Here is a 20,320-nt window from a genome sequence, read left to right as displayed (position 1 = left end):
GACACTGCCCTTGGGAATATACATTTATACACACCGCAAACATGTCACGGAATCACAGGACAACGCTGAAAAACGAGGAGAGTGTGGTTGAGGTGAAGAGCAAAGTAAGTGAATCCCATAAATGTTGCATTAGGCTTCGTTTGACAGCGTGCATGTGTAAACACGGCTGTTTACGCGTGTTCCCGTAATTGGAATGTTTTCAATCCGGCGCATCGGTGTAGGGGGGCTTGTGTACTAATCCATCCATAGAGAGAAACGCTGATGGTGCTGTATGTGTCAGACTGCGAGGCGCGTTTGGCTGGGATCATTATGACAGCAGGTCTCTGTCCGGTCCGTGTTGATGTGATATATGCGGTTCTGGTGCAGTGTGAAGGACCTTACCGATAGACAGACGTGCGCAATGGGGCGATCGGGGCCCTGTTGATCAATTATGCATGTTACATACCAATAACGAAGAACCGAATCCCGCAGTCCTGGAAGAATCGGATGGTAATGATGCATTTGAGAGGCATTAATCACATTAGCGCGCCGAGTACTACGCTCGACGAGACGCTCGTTCTGGCTCTGTTGGCAGGATAAATTAGCTTGTTGTTCGTCGATTTCTATTAGAAAGCGGATAATAACAAACCAGGAAAAGTGTAGTTATTTGGAATACAGCTGGCATGAGGCCACAGGTAATCATTGCATTGCTGGTGTTTAGTGGTACAGCAAGATTGCCAGGGAAATTGTTGTTTGAATATTTAAATATTTTAGGTTTCATATTGATATTGACCATTTAGTTGATATGTTTCTTTTCTGTTTGTACAAATAGTTCCCAAAGAAGCATCAAGCTTTGAGTGTAACAGAGAAACACGCACTAAGATCCGGTTTGGATCGATGCCTGTGAGTGGAATGGTCAAAACAGGCTTTAATCAGCCGAGATGAACTCCACTCCGAGTTTTTCATCTTGTGTTATTGACGGAACAGCGCTCATCCCACCTAATAATGTTTGGTTTTCAGAACGTTTTGTTAATGTTAGTTTTTGGTTCTCAGAACATTCCGTTTTAAGGGTTTGCGTTTGGTTAGCCTACTAAAATGTTGTAAATATGAATTTGAATGTTTGGTTATGGTTTTCTAATTTTCCTAGAACGTTCCATTAACTTCTTTACGTCAAAATTATTTATTGTTTGTCAGTATCAATCCAGCACTTCCACAACAGAATGTAGCATATTGTATCCAAGCATTATCCTAAGGAGGACTAAATAATATATGTAAAGATAACAGGGAAACCAGATTTTAAGTTTCCCCAGCACCAAATCGTTCCAATGGTCTATTTACTACATGATGAGAGTCCAGGCCTGTATCCAGGGTTGCCGTTGGGGTGGTTTGGAACACCCACCCCTCACTGACAAAATCCAAAAGGTCCAAAATTTGTCCAATACATCTTCATTTGTCCTTTTTTTTGATAGTTATGCCATCATAAATAGTGAAAATAACCCATCGAAAAAATCATTAAAACCAATCGGGATCCTCTGTTGGCTGTCACTTCGGTGCAACTTCAGCTAATCAGTTTTGGCCATTGCCAACAAATATATTCATTTATTCCAACATCCAGCTACAAGAAAACATACAATCAGACGTAAGTGAAGTCATCTTTTGCTACTGTATTTTTTTATGGAGGAAAGTTTTTACAACAAACTTTTATTCTAATTTTTAACAAAAAAGGTGAATGAAAGGTGTGAAGCACCAAAAGCAGTCCGTATTTAAATGAATTTGAATGCTAATTCGGCTATTATTGTTTATTCTAAATCTTTAGGAAATATCTTTGGTACTTTAAAAAGTGTGGTTATGATGGCCATCCCACAAGTTAGTCTAGCTAAAAACAGTGTTTAAAATGTCACTAAAATGCAGTATTTAATCTCACAATTAAATAGAAAATGAGGTGTATAACAGCAAAAAGGTCCACTTTTTGAGAAAAAAAAGGACTACCCCTTTCACCAGGCTGGCTACGGGCCTGGAGTCCTGAACAAGCTTTCCCTTTTTGTATTTGAAAATTTTTTAGAACCGTCAAAACAATGTCAAGACCATACCCATTTATTATATTAAAATGCTTTATTATTCATGCCAGCAGTGTCACTTTCTAGAGAAGTGCAGTGTTTGTACACATGCAGGCTTGTAGACCGCAGTTGTTGTTTTGATTGTCAAACACTTACTGTAGGCATGCCTTTAGACTGAACTCATTGACTGACACAAGACATCACAATTTTCAATAAATAGTTTGACTCTCATAAAACCAATTACACCTCAAATTTGTTTGAGGGCTACAAAAAACATGTTCAATTTTTAGCTAAAAACTGTTGTATAAATATCACAAATGTTTCAGTGTTGTAATTCTAAACCTACATAATCCACAACAACAATCATGCATAATAATTATGATGAATATATATTTAGTCCGCCTGAAGATCAATATCTTTATGAAGTTACTACTTTTTCCAGGACTAGTTTAAAAAAACAGATGAGGCTTCTTTATATCTTGATTCTTCAATGAAATACAAATGTTGTTTAGGGAGTGAGATAATACGAAACATCTAGATTTTTTGTTGTTGATGATTTAACTCATTTTGAATAATTTATGATAAGTCTTATCGTGGCCCCCTTGGAAGCGTGCTGAAACTCTGTGGTTGTTAACCGCTGTTTTAAAGAATCGACTGTTTATACTATAAGTTTACAGTTGTCTAAATGAAAATGTCATCGTTATAAATGATGTCTGATGATTTCAGGCCAGACAGATGTGCAAACATGTTTGATTTAAGAGAGTAAACACATTACATCAGATGGTGCCTGAATGAACATCAACAGGCAGCATGAAAAAACATTTTGCACTGATATTTAAAGTCTGTGTCTCATATTTTATTACTTTCTTCATGACCTCTATTATTACTAAAGACACAGACCACTTATTGCTGGTCTCTGGTGTACTGGAGTTGTTTGTTGTCAGTGAGCCCAGTATACTTATTGGAAAACCTCAACCGCAATCTGCCATCTTCAATAGGATATATTTTATTATCCCTCCGCTTTTCCAGAATGTCCATAGATGTTTGTGAAAGAGGAGAATGGTAAACATAGGAGTCCTGTAATCAGATTTAACTGAACTCTGGTTCTGATATACTGTCCGTTTTATTATTATTTTTTGCCAGAACTGGCTAATTAAATCTCTTGAATCCTCCAGCATGAGGTTCTGGTTTCCATAACAGGCAGTGCAGTGCGTTTAGTGACACTCTTTTCTTCCTGAGAGGAAATTAGGAATTGTTTTCCTTTCTACTTTTCTGGCTCTTGATGGGATCCTGCCTCATATTATCTATCTCTTACTCATTGCAGTGGTATTTAAGTGAACATGTTGTTTGAGGTTTGTGCCGAACTATTCACAGTAATGTCTTTTTTTCCTACAAGCCATGTTTACACTGTAAAGTATGATAGGTATGGCCTTTTTAAACTGTATTGATCTGGTTACTGTGGTGATGCACACACAATTAGCTTGTGCTAGTTTTTTTTTGTAAAACAGAAAGAAGGAAACAAAAGATTAATAGCTAATAAAATTTGGTATTTAAAAGGAGTTAATGCTTTCAAAATGAGAAATATATATAAAAAGTTAAATTTATCATTGAAATAATTGAGTTTGTTTTGATTTACAAACTACCAATGATATTACTTCTTAATTTAAAAATAAAATTTAGATAAAAAAAGACAGTATTTAAAATAACAAAAAAGTTTTAGATTTTGTTTCTACTAGGGTTCGATCACTGCTCTCTTGTTAGGGTGCACTCACACTATGCTATCCGAACTGTGCCCAGGCGCATTTCCCGGTTCGTTTGAGAAGTGTGAGTCCTCTAAATCGGCCCTGGCTTGGTTGGAAGAAGTGTGCCAGACAGCAGTTCACTTGGGCTCCGGTGCGGTATGCTTGTAGTGTGAGTGCAAAGCGTGCCTGAGCCCGAAACTGAAGACGCGACGTGCAATAGACTGTTTCATATGGATTTATTAATCATTCTTACCTTTCAATGAATGCAAACTGTCGTAGATTATTAAAAACGCAAACCCCTCACTGCACGACAGCTGCACCCCCAGCAAACCCCCTCATACCTGCAGCACTAGTCGACTTTTATGATTATTTATGAGCGACAAAAATGGCTGATATGTTCGGCGAATTATTTGACTGTGTCACTGCATATCAAACAACTAAAATGATATAACTAAAGAAATCTCTACTGTGCTGAGCTAGAGAGTTTCTCTTCTCTTCTCTCCTAAACTGGCCAGCGCATCATCGATGACGTAAGCGTACTCCGGCTCGGATGCAATGTAAGTGCAGGCAACTGTACATAGTGTGAGTACACCCTAAAAGGACTCAATAAATGGATTCCATATTACATAAAAATTCTTCGCTTTATTTTTAAGGGAAAGTCTGAGCTTCTCAAGTTGCAGGCTGGACTTGCCATTTTTAATTAGTGTGGTGCAGTGGGGAGGATCTTTTCGTTTCCAAATTAGTAAAATCAATATGTCCCAAAGCGTTATAAATCTTATCACTATACGTTGATTTTTAGACAATTCTATGTTATCACTGACACCAAATATAGCTAAAATGGGCCCGGGGAGTGCTTCATTTGAGCCGGTTCTTGTGGGATCCTATTCTGGGAAATGCCAGATATTCGTGTTTTGCTTTCTGGAATTCATTTTAATTGATCCGGCATTAATTTTTGCGTGGTGAATACCTGCATGTGTGTGTTTGAAAAAGAGAAATGTGAATGAGTCTAAGTGAAAAACAGCGATCAAAGCTGTGTGGATTGTGTGTGCACGCACACACATAAAGATCAATCAGCTTTCTTACATTTACAATCACTCTTATTGGTTGGTGATTATTGTTTCGCGTGCAGTGAGCAGCGAAAATAATGGCATAGTGGCCTACATAAATAACATTTGTTTTTTTCAAAATACCAGAGGCAGTTAAGAATATTTTTTAAAAAACAATGAAAATGGGCCTGATCAAGAGAAGATGAAACTGCGCCCCTGGATCAGGATAGCAGGAGACAGAAGCAAATAAGCGATCTCAAGTCAGCCAGAAAACATGACAGAAGAGGTAACTGTGTGGACTCTTCTTGATTAGAGAAGATTAGACAGCGTGAGACATTTTTTCTTTGCACATAATAGTGAAGTGAACTTCATGTCAGTGGTGCTAGTAAACTGAATAGTAATGTTTCATACGATTTATGTTTGTAGCTACATATTTGTTTATTTTTTGATTCATGGTTTTCACACCTCTAGTTTGGAAAAAAATCAGGAAAGTGGGTGTGTCCAGATCTGTTTAGGTGGGAGTGTCGGGGTAGGGGAAGAGGGAATGTGCATACAAATTTGCATAAAAATGTGAGTTTCTGTTTGGGCACATGCTGATTTTCGCAGAGGCAAAACGAACACGCAGATGCAATGGATAAGAACAGTGACTGAGTTCACATGGACATCAGTAATCGAATTACTTGCCAAATTATTCATTTGTAGACTTTAACCGCAGTTGGGCACTTTCATTCAGGTAAACGAGTAATTGATTTGAGGAACTGAAACAAGATTGATTCAAGGAACTGAAATAAGATTGATTCGAGTAACTGCTGGAAGAGTGTAGTTTTAATGGAATGTTTGATACTGCACGGCATATGGAAGAAAAAAAAACCTTCGCATTTCTCGGTAATTTAGATGCACTGGGTAGGTAGCGTCAGAAAGCTGTGTGTGTATAGACTATCCTGTCACAAAATGCGTCAAAAATCCTACAAGACTGTAATGGTTTGATTGAGGTGTTTACATGTTTACACTCGGAGAGCAGCTTTTACAGTGGATCATTCAGCCGATAATATTTTAGTGATATTAATGTACTGTAAACTTAGTAACTAAGAAATCATTCTGACTAAGGTATCTCTTCAAACATTGAAAGAGTACTGCTGACGATACTAACTATAAACAAAAAAGGCAATGATCACACTTACCAAATCTGTAGAGACAGGACAATCAACACCAACTGGAACTGGAACTAAAAACAGTTCTCTAAGCTATCATGCATGTTAATTAAGTTGTACCACATACACAATAGAGCGCGCTGATTGGTTTTCTCGCTGAACCATGTCTTTCTCATGAATTAATGCTGCACACTCAGAGATGTCATGATGCAGTCGCAGGTACAGACATCCAGTCTACACGCTGGAATACACACAAGGATCTAATCAGCGTGACGCAGCTTCAAAAACGAATTTGCTCAAAAAAACACAATAACAATCAGTTTTTACTTTATTGTGATATATATGTGTCCTAATAGTGTTTATAGCAGCGTTGGACACATATATGACTGTCAACAGCTCAAAAAATATGTTTTGGTGTTTCATGACTCTTTAAAGGGACATGACATCCCCCACTTTCGGTTCAGGTCCACCTTAGAATTTTTTCAAAAGATGCATCATAGTGGGCGTGGAGCTCCGTGAGCAAAGGGCAGGTGTGGGCGTGGCCAGCAGTGCAGGGGAGGAGGGGAGAGATCAACTGTTGTCAGTTGGTTCACAAAATGAGACACAAACCATGTGGAGGTTTTATAGTTTAAAAAGTTAAAATCACAGAAATAAAAAGTAATGTAATGCCCTGCTACATTTGTAATTCTATATACACATAACCACAATTTATATCATTATAAAGATAATCGTGTTCATATAAACACTAAATGAGGACTTTTCTCCCTATCCTCGGGTCTGAATGCAGACTCAGTGCAGCAGGTCTCTGCCCTGTCCATTTTAACAATTAGCCCTGCTGGTAATCTGGAGGATTTAGGCGAACACAGCAGCACGGCAATGTGTCTAAATGTGAACGAACTCCTGATAAAAGACAACATCCGCCATTCTCCAATTCTCGTTCTGCTCTCCCGACAAAAATGCTTGCAGCACACACACACACAACTTTGCTGTATTGGCCCTGACAGGATCGCGGGGAAAAACATGCAACAAACCCCGTGGATCATGGAGACAAACACACACGACCCTTCATGAACGACTAAATACTGTGTGCCGTGGGTCCGTGGACGGGTCTCACCCATTCATCAACGTAGGATTTCAAAGCTGAGCTTGGCACTGGCAGCCAGGTCTGCTTTGTCTTCGGAAAGCACGTGCTCTTATGAATATTTAAAAAGCCGGCTCTTCTAATAGGACAACTCTGCTATGAATAATAAGGAGAAACCGACGAGTCATCTTTGCACTTGCAGTTCAGCGCTCCGTCGCAGATTTTGATCCCACCCCAAAAATCATTTTAAACCCGGAAGCTGAAATTAGCTGATAAAAGCTCAAAACTACCCAGTTTTCTCCACAATTAAAGCTAACTGGTGCTAACATTGTCCTAACTGATGGTCAACACACACAAATCTGGTAAAACCTCAAAAAAAGTACTTAAAGTTTCCGTGAACCTTTAAAGACCTTTCAGAAAATTGATGCTTTTTTTTCATAACTGCTTACTAACATCATGTTTCGGGAAAACTGAAAATGTGTGGTGGACGTCGGTCACGGTAACTTTTATTTCCTGGTTTGTTCCAGAAATTATTTATTTACAAATTAAGCACTGGGCCTGGGGTATATTTGTTTTATGTGTCAGATTTTTATATACATTTTTAGACACCATTCTATGCCAGTGTTTAAACATCTGAAGAGGTATGAAATCAACAATCAACATGGAGAATATGCTATAAGGTCTTAGAATAAAACAAACATTAACATTTAACTGAAATGCAAACCTAGTAAATCCAGTACGTTTAGAGAAACAGATCATTTCCATATATATGAAAGTAATATAAAGAAAAGCTTTCCTAGGTGAAGAAAGTTATTTTGATCAAAGGTTATGAAGAACTTGCACAGTACATGAAATTAAACTTTTCTCTTTGAAATGTAACCATGATAAAGAGAAAAGATGAAAGTATGGAAGAGAATCAGGCAAGGTTATAAATGACACCTTTTTAATTAAATATGTTTGAAAGTTACCATCCCTGATTATCACATCTAAAAGATTTCTTTGCATTTTTTTATGCTCAAATGAGCCAGACCAGCTATAGGACTAATGTCCTTCACTTTTAAAAAACCTTTGAGTTTTATTTTTATGAATGGCAGCATGAGAACGCCCCACCACTCCTACTACTCCATCACTTCAGACTGAGATGATCTACAAAATGACCTTGGCTATTTCTGACAAGCAATCTCCATCTCCATATGTAAGGATTCTCCAAGGAGACTGGAGGAAAATCTTTGGCTGAAGATGCAGTTGCTGCTCATAAACCGAGCAATCTGACAGATTTTGTCCAATATGTTCAGCTGAGCTCTTGAGATGAATTCCCCATCCACTCAGGATCTGTTTGTGTGTGCGGTCTGGAGAAGCTCAGCTTTTTAATGCCACTGTTCTCATCTTTTCTCTTTATCTGTAACACTTGATTAAATTGACCCTCCCTTTGTTCCTCTTTGCTGTCTTTTTCACCTTAATGGCTTCCTCCGAGCTGCAAGTGCACATCAAACAGCACTGCAGTTGCAGGAACGGGTGGAATTGGCTCAAAGAGCTGGAACTCTATGTGTGTGAAATGACTGTACAAGATTAAGTAGAAAAGGCTATTTTAAAGTTGTCATAACATTAGTGAAAATGTTGATGAAATTCACTGGCAAAAAAGCATTTGAAAGCTGATTTTTTTGTTGTTGTTGTGATGAATACATGTAAGGGTGTAGATTTGCTCTTTACATTGGTGGGGACATACGTCTATAGCGCATGCATAAAACAGCACACAAACATGAATAAAGGATTTATACCGTTAATAATATGAATAACAATTAATGCAACATGATGCAATTTAATCGTTTTATCCCGATTACTATTTTTCATAATCATGAAAAATCGTCAAAATCAAAACTGAATTTTGAATAATTGCACAGTCTTGGTTTATATTATTATGGTGGACTTAATTTAACTTGACTTTAAAAAGTTGACTCTATAAAAAGTTTCTACTTTTGTCCACATCTTGTGCAGTGAAGGAGGACTGGAAAAAGTCCTTGTTTTGGCCCTTCCCACATTCAAATGTAATTACAGCTGTCCTTAACAGCATAAATAGGCCCAAATGATCACACTGTCCTTATGTGTTTTGTTTTGATTGAACCCTTTCTGCATGTCTAGGTTACTAAGGGTTAATGAAGCATTATTTTATTTTGAAGGTGATTAAATTATTGGTGGGGACATTTCAGTAATTGCTGGATATTGGTGGGGACACATCCCCTCCGTCCATGCCCAATCTACGCCCTTGAATACATGTGATCAACTTAAATCAACACAGGCTTATTGGAAATGCATGCTTCAGACTACATTTTTGAGAAACCACACAAATGTACTTGTAATGTTTGACTGCAGTTTCTATGTAAAGGTTAAAGAGCCGTATGACGGAAATAACATTTGTTGCTTTTCACATTAATGATATTTACAATGACAATATAAATAATTAAAAGAGTTTTTTATGCTGTTCTTTGCATGAAAACAGACAAATACCACAAAAATGTAACACTGTTTATCATTTGAAATCAAAAACATTTCCTCACCTGTCTTCCTTCAAATGGACCTCTTTTCTGATGTGGTCAGTTTGCTGCAGAGCACTCAAGTTTGAGCAAGGGTCCACACAAGTGGACCTGTTATGATATCTATATTTTGTTGTATTAAATATTGCACCAAAATATATTGTGATAAATTATACTATTGTCATTTTAAGACCATTTTATGCCAGTCATATATATATATATATATATATATATATATATATATATATATATATATATATATATATATATATATATATATATATATATATGACAATACAATAGCATCATAATGTAAGCACTCTTCCAAAGAACACATCATATTTTGTTCCTAACAATATTTCATTTAATTATAGCGCTATTATTTTACAATTTAATAATTAAGCATTGGATCAAAATGTGAAAACAAATACTAAACAAATAATAATAATTGATAGCAAAAAGTGCACTGTAAAAAGTAACACAGGCTGTGATATCTGCCATCAGATCTATTTTCAGTTGTCACCTACATAAAAAAATATACTATTTGCTGGCAGCTAGCTCTTTTTAACTTTCACATGGTCACCCACTGAAGCTAAGCAAGACTGTGCCCAGTCAGTACCTGGATAGGAGACCACATGGGAAAGCTAGGTTGCTGCCAGAAGATATTAAATATATATATATATATATATATATATATATATATATATATATATATATATATATATATATATATATATATACATACATACATATATACATATATATTTCCCAGACATGGGTTGCGGCTGGAAGGGCATCCGCTGCGTAAAAAAAAAAAATATATATATATATATAAATATATATATATATTTATATATGTATGTATGTATGTATGTATGTATGTATGTGTATGTATGTATGTGTATGTGTATGTGTATGTGTATGTGTGTGTGTGTGTGTGTGTGTGTATTTTTTTTTTTTACAATTTTTAAAAGTGTATTACCACAACTGTAAGAAAATATCAGAATTCAGTACATACTTTCAGTATTATCTTTGCTTGATCTGACCCGATCTAATTCTGTTTATATGAAATGAGCTTGCTCCCAAACAGGTTTGAGCTACCAGAACTGTTGCTAGGACAACAACTCAAATTGTCAATAACCAAATCCAGCTAATTGAGTAATCCACGTACGATGAACAGACCCCAGTGTCTGTGTATCTGTGTTTGTAATTGGTAAACAACTGTGAAGAATGGTGATGAATTTCACAGCCAATCACAGTCATTTCTGTTGAGCACTTGAACACAGTGGCCAATCAGTGGTGTTTAAATATGTGCTGAACAGTGCTCAAATGTAAGCAGGAAATTTATGTTTTTAAAATTTAAATTTTGCAGACATATTTTTAGTGAGCATGGACTGTCTTGAATTAAAATGTACTTCTCCTCAAGTTGTATGAGCATTTATGTTTGTTTGTTTGTTTATTTGTTTGCTCTCCTGAACACAAAAGAAGAAGAATGTTGGTGACCTAAAAATGTATGTTTTCTATTGACTTCCATACAATGGAAAAAAGAGCATGGAATTCAATGGGGACCATCAACAGTTTGTTAACCTATTTACTTAAAAACATCTTCTTTTACTGTATGTTTAGCAGAAAAAGGTAAATGATTGAGTAAATGATAAGAGAATGTTCATTTTTAGATTAACTTTAAGAAGAATGGGAATGGGAAACATATTTGCTCATGTGCAAAAGTTCCTTTCACACACATTCGATAGATTTTATACATGATATTGCGCTGAGCAGCAATAAATATGACGCACTATAAGAATTTGAATATTTCAGAAAAATGTGAACACACTATATCTTATAGTGTTGTAAGGATTGATCTTGCAATCTTAGTTTTGTTCACTAAGAGGCTGTTTTGTATTTTATTTGGACATAATTTGACATAGTTGTGGTTTGTTTGGCAGTTTGAGGGCGAGTACCGAAGGTTTGCGCTGAAGAAGAATACCGGGGGCTTCCAGGAATTCTACCAGCTGCTGCAGACGATTCACCGGATCCCTGGAGTGGACGTGCTGCTAGGATATGCAGACATCCACGGAGATCTACTTCCAATCAACAATGATTACAACTTCCACAAAGCCCTGTCCTCAGCCAACCCGCTGCTTCGAATTATTGTTCAGAAGAGAGGTGAGTCCCTACATTAAATATACAATACATCGCAAGGAGTTCAAATTGGTTGATGGTCCTTTTGAAGCGTAAAGATGAGGTGTGGTAATTCTGCACAATCGAACAGAAATGAAAATGGCTAAGCAAACTATGATAAGATTGGTTGAACACACTGTAAAAAGTGTTTCATTGGATCAAAGTAAAAAAATTGCGTCAACTTGTTACACCTAATTACTTTACTTTAAATCAACTTAATTTTTTTACTTTAAAAATAATTAATTCTCTATTACTTGGCCAAAGCAAAAAATCTCTTTGAACCAAATAAAGTTTTTAAGTTTTTTGAAATCTTAAATTTACTTTATTTACTCTTTATTGTTTTACTTTGTATTAACTTAATTATTTTACTTTACATCAAATCAAATATCCAATCAAATACAATTTAAAATATTAAAGTAATATAAAGAAATTGATTTGCTTTTAAAATGTGTAATTTTATCGTTTAAGATGAATGACTCCAAGCATCAAACTATTGACAATTTATTTTGTCAATACCACATTTTTTACAATGTGTACAGTACAAATACACACTGTCTAACAATGTAAACATAACAAACATGACAATTTATGTCATAAAACATTTCTACAATGTGCATAGCATTTTTATAAAATTATACTGTACAACAGTTTTTAGTATCCATATACAAAGACCCTGGATACAATGGAAGTTCACCATAGGAATCAGTAATCATTGGACACCTTTTCATGAACAGTCAATCAAAACTGACTACACAAAACCTTAAGAATTCTTCTGAGGTTAAAACAAGTTTGGCCCAAAAAATGGCTTAAAATGTGCAGTGTAAAATTAAATACTTTTTAATAACTCTGTAACAAATTAGCCAACTGTTGAAAGAGAAGTCTTCACCTTAATGAAATAGTTTACCGAAAAATTAAACTTCTCTCATAATTGTCATTAAATTTCTCTGAACCTAATTTAATTAAAGTTAAATACTTAGAATAGCTTAAAGATGAGTAAACAATGTATGAACTTTCATGTTTTGGTAAACTATTTAATGCTTTATAATGAAGATGAAGAAATGAAGAAGTCCAACATCTAAAATATATCGCAATCAGAACACTGTAGTTGAGTCAAAGGATACAAGTTATCTCCAGTAGCTTTAAAGAGAGGTTCTGCACTCTTCAGCACATCTGCTTACTCCTGCAGGTTCGGCACCCTTCGGCTCATCTGTCTACTCTCCAAGTCCATGATTATTTTTTGAAAGGTCTCAAAGATATATTTGAGTCCTTCGGGATATTTTAAGTTCAGTGCATAAATGAGTCCAAACATCATGGCGCAGGGACATGCAACAGAAGGCAACTCATTTAGTACTTCCACACAGTCAATGACAATCGAAATGTCCAGTGCACGAGTAAGAGCATCACTTTCACGGGTCACAAAAAGTGTCATGGTGTTCTTTTCAAATTCACCCATTGCTTCCTCCCTCTGGTCAGCCTAAAAACATGCAAGAAAAAAAAAAGAGTTAATAAGGGAGTTTGGGGAAAAAAAAATTTTGTATAAAAAAAAAAAACCCTTCATCTGAAAATTCTTCCAAAATTGAGTAAGCCATTTTGTAGTTAGCCATTATGGTGGTTAATGTAGAGGCCAAATGTCTTTAGCTTGCTTTAATTAAAATATCCTCATTTGTGTAAATAAATGTGTATTTTTTTTTACAAGACAACATTTAAATTTTTGGGTGAAGATGTACTTTTACACCCTCTTTAGCTTCAAAAATGCTTTTAACATTTGTACAAACTAACACTTTTAATGTGATGACCATTGTAGACAACTTTGTTGAGTGCAGTACCACAATTTCCAATCAGAGGCATTCATTAATCTACTCAAATTTGTTCAAAATGCAGTTAAAAATGGAAAAAATGCTTTTAAGGCAGTAGTTCACATTCAAAATTTAGCCATCATTTACCACCCTTTTGACATTTCAAATCTGAATGAAATACTGTCCTCTGCAGAATTTTGAACAATGTTGATAACAGCCCCTGTTCACTATTATTGTATTCACACAAAACCAATGCAAGTGAATAGGGGCTCTTAACAACATTCTTCAAAATATATTATTTTGTGTTCTGTGAAAGAAGTCACACAGGCTGATGTGTAAATGATAACACAATAACTTGAACCACTTTAAAGTAATTTCTTCACCAAATCAGAATTCCCCATGTTTTTCTTACCCTTAAGGCTTGAGCAAAGTGGTAAAATATTGATTTGAAAGTGAAATATAACCAAGTCAAATATGGTTGGAGAAAATTTTAGGAGTTTGCATTGTCAACATTACCTGGTATTCTTCGATCAGATAGCTTGCATCTTCACAAAGGTACATGATCAGGCACTTCAGCAGGCACTCTCCTCTGATGTCTATGTCCAGGCTCTAAAAATGTTCAAGATGTATTGTTTTCATTAAACCAAAACACTATTAATTAATTGCTACAAGCAATTTTGTTTGTATGCAACCAATACCTGATCCATAACTTAAATAGTGTCCTTCGCTTTTTCACGGAGGACTCCACCTTTGCTCCTAATAACCTGGAGAATCTGAGAGCTCTGTCTGTCCAAAGAGGCCATAAATCTTAACTGTAAAGGTAAGGTTGTGTTGTGCAAAAATTCGGCATCAATCTGTAAGAAAGAGAAATAGAAAATAGACTTATGAAAAAAGTTACTTTGAGAACTAACAGTAAAAATACATATACACATAAACCATTAAACAATAAAAAAAGTTTAATTAGGTCATCTAAGACATTTTCAAAAACATTAGATGCTACAACCCCATGGTAAAAACTATGGTAAATTCAGAATTAGTCATGTACATTTTAACATTTATCAATAATAAAAAAGTTGTTTTTATTTTTATTTATTTTTTACCTCCTCTTGTTGAAACAGTGCTGGCCATCTTTCTTGCAGTTCTTGAGAGTATGATTGTATCATCAGTGCTGCTAGAGCTAACGGAGGACAGAGCATCATCATTAGACTGGGTCCCATCAATAGTTTGAGCAATGAATGAGTATTTGTCTGGCAAGGGGATAATCTTTAGAGTGTCAAGACTCAGAAGTTCTCCAGTGTTTGTCAAATTTACAAATACATCCCCAAAATCTTTGTCCTGATACTGTAGTCTGACTCTGTCATTTAATCCAAAATCTTTTCTCACCTTTTCAATGAGCGCATCCACTGATTTGGGAATCCCATCTGGCAAAAGCAACTTTCTTGAATCATCTTGACTCACTATCACCAAAAGCTTGGCAGATCTTCCTGACATGCTTAAGGATTCTGGAAAAAAAAAGAAAATTAATAAGATGACATTCAAAACAAATAATAGATAAATGTCATGCAGTAATGCAGTAATATTTAGATTCAGAAACAGAAGCAATATATTGAAAACATCAGGAAAGCAAACGGCGTTCACTGCTCCTCTACAAGCATTTTGACCGCTACCAGCACCCATACCTTAAGTGCGCGAATAGATGCGCAGCCCCCCGAAAACCACGGCTGCCCTTACTGTGATCTTTCAAAGCACGGCTGGCGTGACCACGTTAAAGAACACGTTATACACACCATACACGCAAACGGAACGAATATCTTGTGTAATGGCTAAGCTTTGACACTCAATGACAACGCTGAGTCCCATACAAAACGTCTGAAGCCTGCATGCACTTTATACATGGCGGCGCCATGTAAGGTTAAGCTGAGAACATGCATGCTAATGGCGCCGTACGTTAGCGCACAGCATTAACCGAAAGCATTAGCATACCGCAAACAGTCTTTGAAAATACGCTTAAATATCAATCCGTTTTACCTCAAGCAGTTTACTTGTATGACTATTGTTTAATTTTCACTCGGTTTAACATAGTGATGAGGGAAATTTGCAAACCTTTTAGCAGAGCTGGATTGGTCAAACTAGTAATACTTACAGTATGTAAAACAACATACCATTTTTATGAAATCATACATGTACACTGTTGATTATACACCCAAACATATGTTTAAAACTACTTACCAATTTTATTGATTCCCGCTTCACCACGCCGAGCCCATCCATGCGGTATAAAAAAAAATGGCGGAAACCTGAATGTGGACAGGCAGGACCAGGGATGACGTTTAAAGTCACGTGACAATTGGAAGCAATATGTTTAATTTAATTTAAAGAATTTATTTACTTTACACCAACAAGACTTACTTTTAATTTAAATCAACACAATTGTTTTACATTACACTGATGACTAGACAGAAAATTAAATGTTTTGAGTTAGATCAAGTTAAAAAACTTCTTTAGAGTAATGACATGCCTTGTGCACTTTTTACAGTGGCAAGTTGTGTGAGTTTGGAGAAGGTCAAATAGTTTGTTTAACCAGTGAACATAAGCATGAGAGTAATTTAGTAATTCTGCACTCAGTAAAATGTTTGAGATTCTTTTTGAAAGTCTCTGATACTTTAGATGATTGCATTTATATGAGCAAAATGCAGTGTACCTCTCTATGAAATCAGTTTTCAATTTTTTTTAACGTTACAAATATTTTTCTGAACATTAAATATTAAATTACTACCCTAAACTGATGTAAAAATCCACCAGATAAATATTTTTTTTCCATTTTTTTTTTCCAGAAATCTGTTAAATAACCTCAGTCCTGATCAAAACTACTGAATTGTTTTAAAATTACAGGATTTTAACTCTTTAATTGCCAAGTTCACAAAGGATGTTACTAATTTGGTAAAAAAAAAAAAAAAACACAAAAAATGACGTGTTTTCAATATAAAAAGTAATTGTGGACTGGATTTTTTAAACTTTTTATTACAGTCTTGGACATGTGAACAATTAGTAACAACAATGGCTTTGATGCATTTGATTTTAATTTTTTCTCCCTAATTTACTGTTGGTGGCTGTTTTTACCCCATTAACTTCCGTTAGAACCACATTTGATGGTGCATAAATACACTTTCTTTGTTTTTATTTAATCCATGTAGTTCTGAGAGCTGAGATACATATTCAAATTTTCTGGAACACATCAAGATAAGTGCATAAAGGTCACTCTTACACACTCACAGACACACACACAGTACACTTAAATGTGCTGTTATGCTCCATATAAAATCCAGAATTTTAAGTTTTTTTTTTGCACAGGGCTATCTAAAGGGTTAATAATGCCAACTAATGATCAACAGTAAAATTTTAAAAATGTGACCTCTTCCCAACAGGAAAAACCACCAACAATCAAAAATGCATGATTATATGGTGTCATTGTTTTTTAATCAAAACATGTGGTTATAATGGAAGTCAATGGGGCAAAAGCAGCCACCAACAGTAAATTAGAGAGAAAATTTTAAATCAATTAAATACAATGCATCAAAAAGGCAATGTTGTTTCACATGTCCAAGACTTTGATATAAGATAATAAAAATAATCCAGTCCACAGTTACTTTTTATATTAAAATTCTTTATTTTTTTGTTTTTTCACCAAATCAGTGACATCATATATAAATTTGACAATTAAAAAGTTAAAATCCTGTAATTTTTTTATCAGGACTGAGGTTAACAGATTTATGCAAAACAATTTGAAAAAAAGAAAAAACGTATCTGATGCATTTTTACCGCAGTTTATATCAGTGGATGTTTTCATCCCTAACATAAAAAAAGGGTAGTAAATTTGCCCTAATTGTATTTTTGATTTTTTTTTTTTAAATCAAAGCATTTTCTCAAAATGTGTGTCAAAATAAGATTTGTCACCAAAAATCATTTTGCTAGCTGAAACACAAAAAAAGTTATGGCCAAATTAAAACCTAAAATCAGCCCAGAGTGGATAAAAACATCTCCCACAGTACATAAGGATTAGATAACTTTTAGTTTAGTAATCGAAATCATGTCTAAATAATTGAAATCATCAAACTTATTTAACTCAAAATAATAGATTTAAGTTATATTTTTTAGAAATATTATCTTACAGAATTACCATAAGTTAAACTTTTACTTTGATCAATTGTAAGGAAGGCAAAACGGTGGCTATGGGGTTAGCACGATCACCTCACTGCAAAAAGGTTGCTGATTCGAGTCCCACTTGGGCCAGTTTACATTTCTGTTTGGAGATTGCATGTTCTCCCCGTGTTCACGTTGGTTTCCTCCGGGTGCTCCGGTTTCCCCCACAGTTCAATGACTTGTGCAGTAGGTCAATTGGATAAACTAAATTGGCCGTAGTGTATGTGTGAGTGTATAAATGTGAGACTGTATGGGTGTTTCCCAGTACTTGGTTGCAGCTGGAAGGGCATCCGTTGCGTAAAATATATGCCAGAGTAGTTGGCGGTTCATTCCACTGTGGCGATCTCTGAAATAGAGACTAAGCCAAAGAATAATGAATGAATGAATGAATGAATTAATGAATGAATGTATAGTTGTACGGAAGATCCTGTGAGTTTTATGGAAAATATGATGCATTATTTGAAGGGATATATCATTAACATTAAAAATACAATAAGACAATGCATTTTTTTGTGAAATAGTTGCAACATATTTACTATAACCTTTATCAATGCAACCTTACTGGTGCATAAAATACAGTATAAAGTTCAAATTTGTCCAATAAGTTTAGCAATTTGCTGGTCTAGCAGTGCAGAAATCACACACATCACCTTTCCCAAAGGTCAAAGCAGGATATTGGGGAATATTTTTTGATGGATTACAAATTAAGACATAATTTTAGCATAATTTTTTTTTTTTTTTGCACAAATTGAAAAAGAATACACGCATTATTCTTTGTGCCTATGAATGAGTTCAAATGATTTATTATTTTCCTCTGACACGTCATTATCCGCATTTGACTCCAGAAGGAATAGAGAGTCATTCCAGCAGCGTGATGTTGTATGTGAGTGTGAGGACAGTTATGAGCTATGATGGGATGTTATGATGGGTGGGCGTCAGCATTAGATGGTGCCAGTCGGAGCCCATCTCGGTTTCATGGCTGCAATGGCACTGCGCCAACCCTGAGGTGCTGAGTCTGATAGCCGCGTGGAGGAGTGATGAGCCCACACCCTCATCCCTCGCTCTTTCTCTCTCACTTTTTCTATCTCCTCTTTCTGTCATTTTCTCCAGTCTCTCTCTCTCTCTCTCTCGTTTCTTCATCACTCTCAATGCCGTGCCACCCTCAATGAGTTTTATTAAATCTGAACCGCAGCGCTGAGGAAATGTTACGCTAATTCTATTTGGAATGTTTTTCTCGTTGTCAAATCGCTCTTCCTTTATTTCATTGTTCTGCTTGTTTACGCCATCCTTTCTAATCCACTGTGAAAGGAACTAAGCATTATTGTTCAGAGTTTTAAAAGACTTAGAAAGGGAACTGTGCTATTTAGCAGAGGGATTAAATCAGATTACGGCATCTAATGTTGCATGTTAGCTATGCCAAGACTATTATTTGAGAATCAAGCTTTAACAGGGCCATAAAGCTATTGATGATTGGTAAGACTAGACCAGGGGTGCCCATACCTTTTCTTATGAAGGGCCAAAAACCAAACTTGATTGAGGCTAGTGGGCTGGAGGTAAATATAGTTGCCATGAGTAATTTCTTAATTTATTTCATAATGCTTAAAATGTCTAAAGAATATTGCTTTAAATGAACTAATACAGTATTTTTTCATTTTATAATGAACTTATTACATTAAAAACAAAACAATTTAATTTATAACAGAATTGCATTTGCTTGCTGATGTTTTCTGCATAGTCCTCTATGTGTGACAGTATTTATATTATTAAAAAAAGAAGATTCATTTACCAAATCTAATTGAAACATTCCATTTTCAGTTTGCATTTTATAGTTAAAAAGGTAATGTAAAATTAGAAATGACGCTAAATGTTAATGTTTAAGGCAATCGCCCCGACCCTCTCCATCATTCTCACTGTCCTCTTAAGCCTGATTTATACTTCCGTCTGGCACCGTATCGTGCACCTCCGCTGACTGCACACGCACCTCACGAAACGGACGAGGATTTTATACTTGACGCATTCGCCATTGTGATATTTTTTTAAAACGACAGGGAAAAGAAACTGACCGTGAAATCAGACAGACAAACAGAGAAGTAAAACGTTTCTGGAACTACGTCATATCATAATATCATTCAAGATTTTTATACTATATATTTTTATAGATTTATTTTATAGATTATAAAGATTTTTATAACCATTCAACATTTTTAAATCAAAGTTTAATGCATGACTTGCTTTTGTTCATATCTCAGACAGTTTTACCTCCTGAAGCTTTTTTTTTCAATAACTAATGAAAAGAAAACATGTGTTGCTCTGCAAATCAAATATATTTCTTATTATGGCAATAATAAAAGCAAAAAAGTACACTTACTAAAAGATACAGATGTTTTTTTTTTTTTTTTTAGATTTAGCCCACTCCACAATTGACACATTACTGTCTGGCTAGTTAGTTTCCTCTACTTGTATGCTAAAAAGGCAATAATTGTCCAACATTCCTGGCCATTTTCACCAATAAAGCCTAGAAAAACAGGGCATCAGTACAGTATATTGTAAATTGAT

General features: G+C 35.3%; 2 protein-coding genes across 2 annotated transcripts in view; one reads left to right on the top strand and one right to left on the bottom strand.

Annotated features, from left to right (window-relative positions):
- The first annotated feature begins 41 nt into the window (after window positions 1–41).
- pard6a (par-6 family cell polarity regulator alpha) overlaps window positions 42–20,320 on the top strand; it is a 62,863-nt gene continuing 42,584 nt past the window's right edge. Inside the window, 2 exon segments of the mRNA NM_001100051.2 lie at window positions 42–104; window positions 11,534–11,753. Of these exon segments, the coding sequence (NP_001093521.2) occupies window positions 42–104; window positions 11,534–11,753 (283 nt within the window).
- Window positions 12,257–15,869, bottom strand: LOC100320750 (uncharacterized). Its single transcript, XM_021467807.3, has 6 exons — window positions 15,794–15,869; window positions 14,948–15,066; window positions 14,665–14,741; window positions 14,263–14,418; window positions 14,081–14,173; window positions 12,257–13,242 (listed from the first exon to the last, which is right to left on the bottom strand). The coding sequence occupies exons 4-6, from the start codon at window positions 14,269–14,271 to the stop codon at window positions 12,943–12,945; spliced, it is 402 nt and encodes a 133-aa protein (XP_021323482.1). The 5' UTR covers window positions 14,272–14,418; window positions 14,665–14,741; window positions 14,948–15,066; window positions 15,794–15,869; the 3' UTR covers window positions 12,257–12,942.

Source organism: Danio rerio, chromosome 18 (assembly GCF_049306965.1).
Source record: "Danio rerio strain Tuebingen ecotype United States chromosome 18, GRCz12tu, whole genome shotgun sequence".
Classification (NCBI taxonomy): Eukaryota; Metazoa; Chordata; class Actinopteri; order Cypriniformes; family Danionidae; genus Danio; species Danio rerio.
Note: the sequence above shows the minus strand (reverse complement) of the source record. Positions and strands in the feature narration are given on the sequence as shown.

What these genes read in the sequence shown, in the direction of transcription:
- LOC100320750 (XM_021467807.3), bottom strand. An exon ending in ATCTGATCGAAGAATACCAG is followed by an intron (nt 13,243 to 14,080) that starts GTAATGTTGACA and finishes GCATGTTTTTAG; the next exon opens with GCTGACCAGAGGGAGGAAGC.